Here is a 13,265-nt window from a genome sequence, read left to right on the forward strand (position 1 = left end):
TTCCTTTTCTTATTAGAGCCTTTTATATAATAAACAGAACTTAGAAGATAGTTCTATTTACTGGTTGAATGACATGGATGTCAGATGCTTGCTGGGTAATTTTAGATGTCTTTCAAATCCTGTAGCATTGAATAATCAACATTGGAGGGCCAGCACCATGAGCAGAAATATTTGTAACTGCTTCCTGCACATTCACTTTGATAATTTCCACATTACGCTGCAATTTCTGTATGCAGTCACCCTGGCTGCTCACTTCTGTTTTGTTATAAGGGAGCTCTGTTTGAGCATGTGACAGTGAGCTAGCACAGAGTTGCCTTAAAACTTAAGTAAATAAGCATTTTTCTAGTCTTACTGCTTTCTTGGAATCTGGAGTAGTTCCCTCCTCCTGCCTTCCCCTCTCTTGCTTGGAATGTCATGCCTGACTGGAGGATAATATCCCTTTTTTCCTCTTCCACATCATTTTTTTCCTGTATCGCTAGTGTAATAGCCGAGCTGATCATCTGAGTTACATGGTGCAGTGATTTCACTCCCTAGTAAACATTCCAGTCAGAATTTCCTCCGTTTTTTCTCCTGTCCCTTGGGAACAACAGCAGAAGTTTTGAAAATGATGTGGGGAAACTGAAACATTGAAAGTCTTTTCATCTTCCTCCTTCGTCTAGGCAATCTGTCAGCTCAGAGTGCACCATCAGTCTTGCCCCCTCAGCAAACTCTTCATCCTCCTGGTAGTGTGCCAGAGACTGGGCAGAACCATTTGTTACAGCCCCTCAAACCTTCACCTTCTAGCGAAAATCTCTACTCAGCCTTTACCAGTGATGGTGCCCTGTCGGTACCAAGCCTTTCGGCACCGGGCCAAGGTAAGACTTTAAGTGGAATTAGTGTCGAGTCTTGCACCTTTGTTTCTGGTGAGCAAGCAACCGACTTGATGACACTTGATTTTTAATACATAGCGTAAAGTAGATTGATAGTCTCTAACCAATGTGTGGAGGCTGAGAAGGGTGGTTTTTTGCAACTAGATTTCTACATTCTCACATAGGTGAAGTGTGAGGTTGTTGAAGTAGTGAATAGTTAGCACATGGCCCTGTCTGCTGCAAGGGAGGCATCAAGGAAGAATGCAAGAGAGTGCAGTATGGTGGTGGCAAGCAATGCTCTGCTGACCTGGGGAGAGGTATTAGCTGGAAGGATGAGGAGGCAGATGAGAATGAGACTCAGAGTCCTTCTAGACCAGGGGTGTCAAACTCATTTTCACCAGGGGCCACATCGGCCTCACGGTTGCCTTCAAAGGGTCGAATGGGATTTTAGGACTTATAAATACAGGAGTAGTTACATTTATCCAGTCCTAAAATCACATTTGGCCCTTTGAAGGCATCCGTGAGGCTGATGTGGCTCCCGGTGAAAATGAGTTTGTCACTCTGTGTCTAGACTTATGAACTACTCTGGCTGTTCCTTCAACAGAATTTTTAAACAGTAAAGGGTAAAAAATGCTCATGTTCTGCAGGTGTGAGTTAAAGAATTGTCCTGCAAGGAGGAGTTAGTGTAGGAGGGTGGAATGGTAGGGATAATAAATTCTTCATTTACTCAAGTTGTGGGTTGCTTGTTATTAGTTAGTATGTTATCAAATAAATCAGAGCTGTGTCTGAGAAATTTATTAGGTAGGGAGGGCTTTTTGCTTGCCAGTCATTAAGGAGGTGATAGCTCGATTACTTCTCTGAGCTTAGCTGTTCCAGTTTCTTTTTTCCCTTCAACATCTTTTTGAAAAGCTTTGCCATAGACTGAATACATCAATTCTAATGCATGTTTTTGCTGAAACTGGAGAAGTACAAACAGAAAATAGAAACAGACCTTTTGAAAGAATGTTCTATAAATTTTTTTTTAATGAGCTGTTTCAAGTATTTTGGAGGTACTTGAATTATATCCCTGTATCTAGAGTTGTGCAGTACTGTTTTATAATTGGGTACTTTTGCCAGGATTTAGCTTTACTATAGATTGCAATGCTATTGTTGGGTCGTGTACTGGAGAGTAACACTGGAAACTTGGCCTAATGTCTGGAGGTATTGGAGGGAGTGTCTTCAGTCGGTATATTGTCTACATGCTCTTTGGTCCACACCTTGAGACTTATTCTTGTGTGTCATGTTAATGCATTTCACCCTTCCAACCTCAAGTTGCTAACATCTTGTAGTGGTGTTCTGTCTCTTCTCCTCTCCTTTCTCTGTTCTTCCCGTTTTTGTTTTCTCACAGGCTGTGCGAAGTTTAACTGTGCATCTGACAGAGTGACGTTCAAGCCTGGTGGCAGGAGGACCCGATTTCTGAGTACGCCCTGCTTGGCTCTTTGTGTGTAACACCTTTACTCCTTCCTTGTCTGTTTTTTGTTTTGTCTCTTTTTTTTATTTTTTTTTTTAATTTTTTTTTCTTTTTCTGCTGCTTGGATCTGTTTCATGCAGCCCATTCTTGTCTCCCACCTTGTATTCCCTCCCATCCCATGGCTCAGCTGAGCTTCTCTTCGCACACCTGTAGAAGTTTGGGTTCTCATGTTAGATATTTGCTGTTGTTAAACTCATAATGATGGACACTCATTTTCTCTAAGCTTTTGGTGGAAACTTTTTCAGGACAGTTCAGTGTAATGACAGAAACTGAGGAGAGTTAGCAGGTTGTGGGTGCACGGGCATTTCCTTCTGGCCTGCTTTAGTAATTACATTTCAGCATATGTTAGTTAACCTGACACTTGGAGGGGAGGTATCATTCTAGTGGAACAGCGAGAAAGATTTGTTTTCCAAATTATTCCTTTGTTGGACACTCCTGGAACTGGGGGGAATATGTTGACTTCCTCTAGCAGAATGCTTACTGTGCAACTCGGATGTGTTTTTGCACGTTCTCAGCACTGGCGCTGATTACAGTGCAGAGCATTGATGCCACCTGTAGGCAGTTAATATCGACATCTTACGTTCATCAGCAGATGGATAGCTAAAGATTGAAGTGTTGAGTGTTTTACAAACACTTAGGGAATGTTTTCAGGCCAACTCAAAAGATCCTTTACCTACTAACGGGCCCAGGTTTAGAAGGTTTTACTGCGAATTGGTGGTACACTAAATGTTCAACAGATAGCAGTAAAGGTGGGTAAATAGACATCTTCAGACATCCTGTCAACTCTCATGAGTTACTTTGTGGCCCTTTTCAAAATCCTTTCATTTGTACTTACATTATGCCAGATTTAGAAGAGAGCCTCAAACTTCTGATGTGATTGAAGTAACGATACGCTTGAGCTGAGGCTGCTGATGTGACGCTTTTTATTGGGAGTGCTGCAACATCTCCCGCGCTCCTTCTGCAGGCTGGACCCCTTAAGCATCTGACATTTGTTTCCCACCCTCTGGAATGACTTGATATGGGAAAGCTTAAAGTGCTGCGAAGAGCCCGTCAGCCGCCGCTCTGCATGACAGCACCGCGTGTCTGTAGTGTCTGTCTCGCTACAGCTGGCAGCAGCTCGGCCGAGCCGCAGAGGTGTGTGCGGGAGCTGGGCCTGGCCTTCTGCAGAGACAGCTGCAGCACAACCGGCTCCATCCTGGGAGAAGGGGAGGAGTCAGAGGGAGGGAACTTTTTTTCCCCTCCCCAGGTTGTTCAGTTTTGCAATGATAACTCTTGCCCACTTAATTGGATTTGTGGGGGTGTAAGTACTAGCGGTATTTAATTTGTCAAGCTGAACAGCTTTAAATGGCTTTGCTAGGTATATTAATGTGCAGGTGTGCAGTAACTGACATCTGCAGTCTCAAGATTTATGGCTCCTTTCTTGGGAGCTAACTCGTTAAAATAACCTTTAGGCTGGCCTGTCCTTTTTTGGGATAGGGAATACAAAGAACAGCCATTCACCTTCTCAAATTGACAATGAAGTGAATACACGAGTATCATTTACTTATAAGGCCTCGGCTTGCTGCAGATTGACCGTCAGCTGGCTATAAGCATACTTTGGCATGTATATCTCTTGCTTATGGGACTGGTGCTAAGGATTCCTTTCGAAAAGCATGTTGTAGCTGTCCTGTAAAAGCCGGTCACGCTTGGCATGGCACAGCTTGGTCTGGCACTTGGCTTATTGCAGGTTGCTTGCTTCCCGGAGTCTTGTCCTTGAAATGCTGTCGCAGACTGTTGTGGAGAGTGACAACTGGAGAAGATGCTGGGTTAGAATCAGCGGTGTTGAGGAAACAGTGCAGTGATTGATGCTTTTAACTGTGCAGCTGGAGAAACAGAGTGGTACAGCTTAGCAGGGAATGTCTGGACTCTGTTCCCCAGATCTGAGAAAACAAGGCGACAAACTAAAAGCACTTGACCTATCAAATGAATATTTCTCATGTTGTAAAGCAGTTGAACTTTGTAAAATGCTTCCTACCTCCTGACAAACGTGGAAGGTATACTTGCTTTTTGTTTTATGATAACAGCCAGTTGTGACAGTAATGTCTCCTGGCATTCTTCACTGCGGTTTGGGAATTCTGAAGAATAAATGCAGGAGGCTGGGCCTCTTTCTGAAAGTACAGCTGATTCAACTGTCACACCAGTCTTGGGGTTTTTTTCCTAGAATGTCCCAGTAGTGACAACAAGAGCCCTGCTGTGCCGTGCCCTCTGTTTCTCACCCAGCTTTTTGTACTGTTTGCTGATACTAAACGTTTCTCACTGTTTCTCTTATCTTTAACAAATTACTCTCTCTTTGTGCTTCAGGGAAGATGGTGAAAAAAGTCTGTCCTTGCAACCAGCTCTGTAGTAATTATCTTATTTCTGTTATCTCCGATTCCTGATTGTAAAGCTATTCATCAGCTTTTTCTGGTCACCGAAGCCTTACCTCCCTGACTCTGTCTCCAGCACAGCATCTGTCTATCTGTGTTATGCCCTCTATTGTGAACTCTGTCATTAGTATATTGAACAGTCTGGCTGTTACTCTTGCAGACAAGTGGAGGCAGGCAGAACCTCGCCTTCACTGGGGAACTCTTTGCTCCTCACTAACAAGTGAGCGAATTGAGCGTCGTCGGGGTCGGTTGCTCTCTGTAATGTGCTGGGGTCGCACCTCTGAGCAGCTGGTTTGTTTTCAGATCTGATGGGGTTCGCCACCTCAGTGATGGATCCCATTGCAGACGCTCCTTCAGCATTTTAAAAGAATTAAGAGTAAGCCATGCCTCCCCAAGCAAGAGGTGTTTAGAAAAGCCTGTGTGTGCTCATGTCATCTAAAACTGGTTTAAAGGTGTCTTTTGACTGCTGGCTTATAGAGGGGAAATAAAGAAGGGCAGAATGAAGGCATTATAGGTAGCAGGCTGGAGAGAGAGAAGCCTGTTCCACTTCAGGTCCTTCATGTCAGAGCAGAACTGGGGACGGCTGCTGTGACCGAGCAGGAATGTGGGGGGTTGTTTCCATTGAACGCTGCAAGTTGAAGCACTTTGTTTTCAGACTCTTCTGGATGGCAGTTTCTGAAGGTGGTGACTACAGCAGAGCTACAATATGAAATTCCTGAAAAGTTGTTTTTGAAATTGACATTATATGGGAGCTTTAGTAATTTTGTAGGTCACCTATCATGAGGTAGGCTGGTCTGTCTGTGACCTGAGGTAGGAGCTCCCTGACAAAACCACTTTTGGAGATAAAGCTCTGTCTCCCATCTTTCCCACCCTGAGCCAATCCGATCCTTTTCAAAACATTTCAGCTTTCATTAAATGATCTTTCACATCTTCAGCTGAATGCACTGTGGTATATACCTTTATTAATCCTTTCCCTTCCATGGCCTGAGGAAGCTCTCCAGCGTAGGCCCAGGATCCAGTGTGCCTACTGACTAAAGTGGAAATGTGAAATACCAGAATCAGATACTGGCCATCATGAAGAGGATGAGAGCAAGTGTGTCAGTCCCTGCATGGACCCTCACCGTGGAATGTGTTTATTACTGATTTTTGACAGCTTCCCCCAAGTACCTCCTCCTTGCTTTTGCCTCATTTATTTCCAATTTCACCTTTCATATCATTGCTCTCATTAAACGATCGTGTTCTGAGCCCTTTCCACATGGTGCATGCTTCAGGTTCTTGTTGTTTCACTGTAGATTTTCCTTGCCACCATACAACATGTTGTTAACGCGCTTCATCTGAGCTGCAGCTGCACACCCTGGTCAGGGAACCTTGTCTTTCCCTTTCCCTGGTCACTGTTGCATGTAACAACCGCAGCCCCACCTATGGGCACCCAGACCGGGACACACTTCCGTGCCTGAGCTGGAACTAGTGGGAGGGATACGTGTCCTTCCCTCCTCAGCACTACTAGAGGCAGTAACACTTGGCTTATTTGTCCTGCATAGTAAGTACGTCACCTTCCTAATTCACTCCTCAATACGAAACATTCCTGCAGGGGTTTGGAGCCAGTTCTTACTTTGACACAGCGGTTTGCAAGGAGTGTGGCTGATAGGCAGGGAAAGTGGCTGTCAGGCAAGAGGCAGCGACTCTGTCATTTGGCCTTTGCAACAGAGGTGATTTTAACTAAGCTGGCGTTTTTGATGCTCTGTTTTTAATCAGTCTTCTTCAGAAATGTCTGCCATAAACTCAGGTTTTCTTGGATTGCCCAGTTGCAGGCTTCAGAGTGAGCAAGTAGAAATACTTGAGGAATTTTGATGTGTGCTTGCAAGGAGTGCTGGGTTTAGCACTGCAGTGGCCAGATACTTATTTTGTTGGATTTCATTGGTTTTCTAATAAATGGATTTGTCAAACCTAGATTTATTCCACCTTTACCACATCCTTCAGAAAAGGTCTCTTGCCCTTGTGGTTAACCATCATTTCATGAGGAGACTTTGCAATAGTGCTGGGAAATTAGGAAGCTGGGAATTACTTAATATACAATTTCTTTGATTCCTGCTCTTGAAAAGCTTAAATTTAAGTGCAATTGTGTGTTTATATTGTGAAAGGCACAGTGAGGCTACCTAAAACAAAGCTTCTAGATTTTTTTTTAACAGGGTAATGTTCAGCAAACTTTCTAGCAGACCAAAGGCTGGTACTGATGCATGAAGGGTTTTTTGTCTTCTTGCAATCAGCCCAATGAATAGAAAAACACATCAAAGCATGTCTGAGGAACTACTCTCATTTCATTTCTGCCTTCTTTAAGCTGTATTAGTTGTTTGCATCTGAAATGCTTGTTCTTCTGACATAGGAAAACTGAACAAAATGGCAAAAAAATGCTTTCAGAGGCAAAAAGCAGAATTTAATGCAGTGCAGACCTTCCCCTGCTGATCCTGGCTGTTTAGTGGATGAAGACAGTCCCATCTGGTTATCCCCAAGAACATAAGTATGGCAGCTATTGGAAACAACAGTTGCTGTTTCTCACTGTGGCTTTTTTGTGTAATCTGGATGAATTTTTTTCTCTTCATTTTACGAAGTGGAGATAATTTGCTACAGAGCAGCTGGTGATGCTGATTGTCCTGCTCCTTATTCAGCATCCAGCATTGCCCTCCAAGGTGGAATTGGCCTGTGCCGATAGTGGTTGCTGCTAATTAAAAGGTGTAGGATGAGAGAGTGGCGTGACTGTACTGTCATTCAGTGCTGACATCTAAACTGCTTTTTCCTCTACAAAGACTTGTAGGCTGCTACTGTTCCCCTCTTAAGATGACTACTAGCAGCACTTCTTCACAAGTAAAACATATCTATGAAATACTCTTGACCTGAGAAAATGCCTGCGGGAGTCCTTGTAGTTCCCACTTCAGTACATCCTGGAATTGAAACTTAAAATTAATCTGCATGGCATTTTAACTGGCTCTCTGTTGATGTGCCATTACCACAACTATTAAATTTATGGGAGAAAGATGATCTTTAACCCAAGTTTTGATGCCCGTTTTTTGTATTTGTAGGGACCAGCAGCACTAACACAGTCGGGGCTGCAGTGAACAGCCAAGCACCCCAGCCCCAGCCCACTGCTATTGCCTCCAGCCGGAAGGGGACTTTCACAGACGACCTGCACAAGCTGGTAGATAACTGGGCCCGAGATGCCATGAACCTTTCTGGCAAGAAAGTTGGCAAAGGGCATAGCAACTATGAGGTAAGATGTAATCTGTGAACATTGCTGGTAAGAAACTGTCTGTCTCTTGCTGTCTCATTAGGGTGTCCAGCACAGTACAGTTCATAGAATCACAGAATAGTCGGGGTTGGAAGGGACCTTCAAAGGTCATCTAGTCCAACCCCCTGCCATGAGCAGGGACATCTTCAACCAGATCAGGTTGCTCAGAGCCCCGTCCAGCCCGGCCTTGAATGTCTCCAGGGATGGGGCATCTACCACCTCTCTGGGCAACCTGGGCCAGGGTTTCACCACCTTAGTTGTAAAATATTTCTTCCTCATGTCTGGCCTGAATCTCCCCTCCTTTAGTTTAAAACCATTACCCCTTGTCCTATCTTAACAGGCCCTGCTAAAAAGTCTGTCCCCATCTTTCTTCTCAGCCCCTTTTATGCACTGAAAGGCTGCAATAAGGTCTCCCTGGAGCCTTCTTCAGGCTAAACAACCCCAACAGTTCCTGTGTAGCTTGGACAACTGCTCTAGAAAACTGTTGGCTGTATCTTCAGTGTGCAGGACTGTATCACCTGCTGTGGACGGAAAAGGATGACTAAAGAGGGGGGGGCCATGATGTGTATCTTTGGAACGGCTTGTGGACCGAGGGGTGAACCTGAGGTTTTGAAGCACAGTTGTGTAACTGTTCCTGGGGGTTGGGTTTTCTTTCAGGGCCCTGGAATGGCAAGAAAATTCTCGGCACCGAGTCAGCTCTGTATCTCTATGACATCTTCCCTGGGTGCTACGCCCATCTCTGCAGCATCAGCTACCTCTTTAGGTCCCTTCACAAAGGCCATGTGCCCTCCGCAGCAGTACGGTTACCCAGCAGCGTCTTTCGCCGCTCCGTGGAGTGGGACAGGTGGTCCGGCACAGCCGTCGCTCGGCCAGTTCCAGCCCGTAGGTGCCGCGTCTTTGCAAAGCTTCAACATCAGCAATTTGCAAAAATCGATCAGCAACCCTCCAGGCTCCAACCTGCGGACCACTTAGCCACGCTCGGAGACCACACTGGCTAGACCTCGGGACAGGACATGGGGAGGGAGATGGGGCCCTGTATCAACAACTAGTGCTGCAATGAACTGGTAGCTTGCCAGACGGGGAATGAATTTCTCTTTTCCAACCATTGCTGTCGACTCTCTGTAAAGGGAGTTTCCCCACACACTTTGAAGGGGGAGGAGGATGATCAGCATCCTTATGATGGGACAGTGCTTTTGACCACGGGGTTCTGCTCTTGTTTGGAACAAGAGCTGTGAAGAGGAGTCACTGGGTCAGTTAAATGCAGTCTTGCTGTACATTTTTTCTGTGGTTTGAGGCTGAATCCACATGTGTTGAGGTGGGAGAGCGGGCGCCTAGCATGAGGCTTTAGCACGCTTCTCGTCTCTCCCTGAAGATCCAAGTCCAGGAGAAAAGCTGTCCAAATCCCCCTCCTCTCCCTCTCCCCAGTCGTATCTGGCTCCGACATGGTGGGGCACACAAATGGACTTGCAGTGCAGCCCGTGCTTGATAGGTCATTACTGCTTTAAGTAAGATATTAACAGCTTTGACTGCAGCATTAGAGCAATTTAAATTGTTTAAAAAATTTTAAAAAGTTCCCTGCGGACATGTACTTACCATCAGTTTTGATGTGGAAACACTGTGATATATAAATGTTGTTGGACAACAGTAGTTTAAAAATGAGTGGAATATAGAGGGTTAAAAAAGTTAAAAAGAAAAAAATGGGAAAAAAAGCTAGCTATATCCTTATACTTATTGGAGACACTTTAACTTTTTCCTTTGTATTTTCATTGTATTAGATAAATAAATGTGAATGTAAAATTGTATAAATTAATGTACTTGAATACTTGTCTGTTCTCCCAGTATGCTTGCTGGATATTTTAGTGCCTTGGACTTCTCTTGCTTCTGCAGTTAGCGTCGTCTTCCCAGCAGACCCCCAGGTGGACAGAGGGCAAGTTCAGAGGAGGCTGCATTGTTTGTGCCTCGTGACTGGGACACTCGAGTTGATTTAGTGACGCCGTTACCGCTTGGAGTAGGTGCGTGGAGGGGGAGGTCACGGAGGCAGCGAGTTGGAGCAACGTTCTGTGTGTTGGGGAAACTTGTCCAGGTGGGCAGATCTGAAGTAGCTGGTGTGACAGGGGCCAGGTGGAGGCGGGACGGAGGGTTGTGGGTGAAGCTAAACCGGGACTAACCAATATCGTCTACAGAGGCAGGAGGTGTGGACTGGGAACAGAGAGAGGATGGGGAGAACGTGTATCTTTGGGAAAGGCCCAACTTAAGATGCAGTGTGACTCCACCTGCAAAGTGGTGAAGATGTTTGGTCAGGATGTGACTTGAGGGAGAGGTGCCATTGCTTGTTGGCATGGGCTTGTCTGCTGGGATTGCTTTTCTTTCTTTCTTTTTCTTTTTTTTTTTTGTTTTGTTTTTTGTTTTTTTGGTGAAAATCCATTTAAGCCAGGAATAGACTGTCCTGGTGTGACGTCCATTGCCGGCAATGGATGTACTTGAAACAGCCGGCATCAAGAAGTTTCCTCTGTCTTATTTGGAGGATTTACAATTTTGTTCACTCTAACAAATTTCAAGCTGGTACCAGGACTGTAACTATCTTGTCACCTCTTTAGTAACTGTACTGTACCTTCTGCTTTAGTCATTCTCCCTTTTCATATTTAAAAAAATACTGGTTTCCTCTTCAAAGTAAAAATAATACCAAGCCAGTGTTTATGCAGTGCTGCAGAAAGCTGCGAAGGATGAGAGTCCTGCGTGCTGGTGCTGGGGAGCAGCTCACCGGTGTCCTGGAAGCTGCTGCATCACAGACATGTTACTTGCCTGAATTTGTTTTTTTCTGGGAGCGCTATTCCCCCGTGGAGCCTTAACAGGGAGTTTTTCTGTCTGCGGATGTTCTCACTCTTATTTTTACGAAGAAACACATCAGATCTGTTCCTTTCCTGTCACTTTTGTTTTTTTAACAGCAGTTTTGGCGGCGGGGGCAGGTACAGGCTGGAGAGGAGCAAAGGGCTGAGGGCGAAGGCCAGTGGCAAGGTGGCTGGGCTGCAAGTCCCTGAGATGTGGAGGTTTGTTCTTTGTAACTGAGGTGCGGATTAGAGCCGTGGGGTGAGAGAGGAGGCTCACGGGGTAGAAAGCGGGGGTGCCCGCGGCTGAGCGAGACGGAGGAGCCCCCGCTGTCCCTCCCCAGGGACGCGGGGATGTTTCCCGAAGCGGTGCGAGGGGAGAGGCGTGCGCTGGGAAACGGGAGCAGCGACAAACCCGGGGCAGTAATGGAACACGGGGAATATTCATGGCAGGGGAACCGATCAGCTGGATGCAGCACATGGTTATTTAATTTTGATCTAGTGAGTTTGAGGTTGTTTTTTCACTTAATGTTATGCAAGAACTGGTTTTATTTACCATTGATTTATTTTTTTTGTTTGTTTGTTTTGTTTCCCCCCTTCTCCTCCTGTGGATGAATAACTGAAGTCTAGAGGAATAAACTAATGCTACTGAACTGTTAAATTATTTTGTTTAATATTACACTTTGAGTATCTTTTTCCACATACAATCTGTTTCTGAATTACAAGCGTTTTCTTTACATTATTTAACAAATGTACACTGTAAAAAATAAAAATAAAAAAAATAAACCGAATTGAAACTTTGGGCTTCCCTGGCCGTAGTTAGTTGTATGTTTTGCACTAAACCCAGGCACCGCGTTTCCTGCACGATTGCGCTTTGTGCTGCGATTTGTTACCTTTGTAGAAACACTTAATGAACTCATCCCAATAAACCAAACCTGCTCTTGTTGAGCTCTGGGTTATCTTGTTGAACAGCAGGTTCCAACTGCTCCATCCTCTTCCCGGAGTGATTTAACTGTTACCCGTTTATCACAGGGGAAGTACAAGAAACCCATTTAATGAGACTCTTCTCAAAAGCAGTTTATCAGCAATCAGCCTTTGGCCTTTTAATAGAACACGCTGAAACAAGGTACAGATGATTCAGAGAGTGGATCTTTGTGAGAGGAGGGGAGGGAGGTGTTGGGAAGGCCCCGTCCTGGGCACAGGAGAGTCCTGCTCCTTTTCTCTTGGGTCTGTACCCCCCTCTCTGGGGTGTTAGCGGGGGGGGCTGTGCCTGCAGCGCTGAGAAGAAACTTTTTAGTGTGGCTCTATAATAGCAATTCCATCCCCAAATTTCCGACAGTGCCTGGTAAAGAGTGGAAGTACTTTACGGGGTCATTCTCGAAACAGCGGTAGACTTGCAGGAATTATTTGGTATTTCTAAACACTAATTGCTGCTGCATTTCTTTCCATTTTAAGAACAGCTTCTGTTATGAGTCATGCTGTGCAAGGCCTTAAAGGGAAAAAAAAAAGCTCCAAGTATAAGTTTTGCTGCCTCCTTAAAAGGGACTTGTTGCGGTGACGCCTCGGAAAGGAGGCACAGCTCCTTTTGCACTGTTTCTGTAAAAAAGCTGATGCAGTTGCGTTTGTATGAGATCTCTGGAGCAGCCTGGAATACAGTAATTCTGAATGTCTGCACATTCCCTTCCTAACAGGTATCTGGTTGCAGCAGCGAGTGCAATGACTGGAACATACGGTATGTGTTTCTTCCCTGAGCTGTCGTGAAGGCAGCACTGAATTGGAGAGAAATTAGTATGGTGAAATATGAAACCATTATCTAGACGTAATCTATTACAGTTAATTAAAATCTGTCCTCTCTTTCCATGCTGAAGTCAGTCCCTGTTCTTTGTCCTGTTGAGGAACTGGATAGCAGAGGAGCTTCTAAGCAAAAAGGACCGATTAAGTGGTAAAGGTAAAGCAGGAGGAATAAATGCTGAATACTTCAAATGTATTTACACAGGGCTTGCTTTAAGAGACTTGAACAGATAGAGCAGTGATGGCAAAGCATGGGAACAAGGTTCTGTTTCAAGTCTGACACTGATTTTGGAGTTGGATTAATCAAAGAGTTTGTGTGATTTTTCCAGGTCTAGCTCTACCTTCTAGGCCTTGCAGTATCATCCTCCTTGTCTTAAGCACTGCACTTCTGAAAAATACTACTGTGTCCAGTTAAAATACTGCTTAAAAACTCTTCATTTTACCTTCTTGCTGGAAAGAACAGCTGTTGCTTTGCTCTGATGTTTAAAACCCACTTGAAATTTCCTGTTGCCCACCTTCAAGCGAATGCAAAGCTGTACAGACGTGGTGGGAGCCTCTTGAGCTTCCTCCTCGTAACTGGTCAGAATGTGTTTGCTTCTCTGA

At 44.9% G+C, this 13,265-nt stretch overlaps 1 protein-coding gene across 18 annotated transcripts in view; it reads left to right on the forward strand.

The window, feature by feature from the left end:
* WNK1 (WNK lysine deficient protein kinase 1) overlaps nt 1–11,679 on the forward strand; it is a 107,224-nt gene extending 95,545 nt beyond the window's left edge. For 9 of the 18 annotated variants that reach the window (XM_065035664.1, XM_065035675.1, XM_065035699.1 and 6 more), the window contains 5 exons: nt 660–854; nt 2,236–2,328; nt 4,699–4,740; nt 7,841–8,028; nt 8,704–11,679. In XM_065035664.1, coding sequence (XP_064891736.1) covers nt 660–854; nt 2,236–2,328; nt 4,699–4,740; nt 7,841–8,028; nt 8,704–9,018 — 833 coding nt within the window. In that variant the 3' untranslated portion in view covers nt 9,019–11,679. The remainder of the gene's footprint in view (nt 1–659; nt 855–2,235; nt 2,329–4,698; nt 4,741–7,840; nt 8,029–8,703) is intronic. The other 9 variants (XM_021284737.2, XM_065035720.1, XM_065035781.1 and 6 more) reach the window with 6 other exon arrangements.
* Nucleotides 11,680–13,265: the final 1,586 nt, after the last annotated feature.

Source organism: Columba livia, chromosome 1 (assembly GCF_036013475.1).
Source record: "Columba livia isolate bColLiv1 breed racing homer chromosome 1, bColLiv1.pat.W.v2, whole genome shotgun sequence".
Taxonomy (NCBI): Eukaryota; Metazoa; Chordata; class Aves; order Columbiformes; family Columbidae; genus Columba; species Columba livia.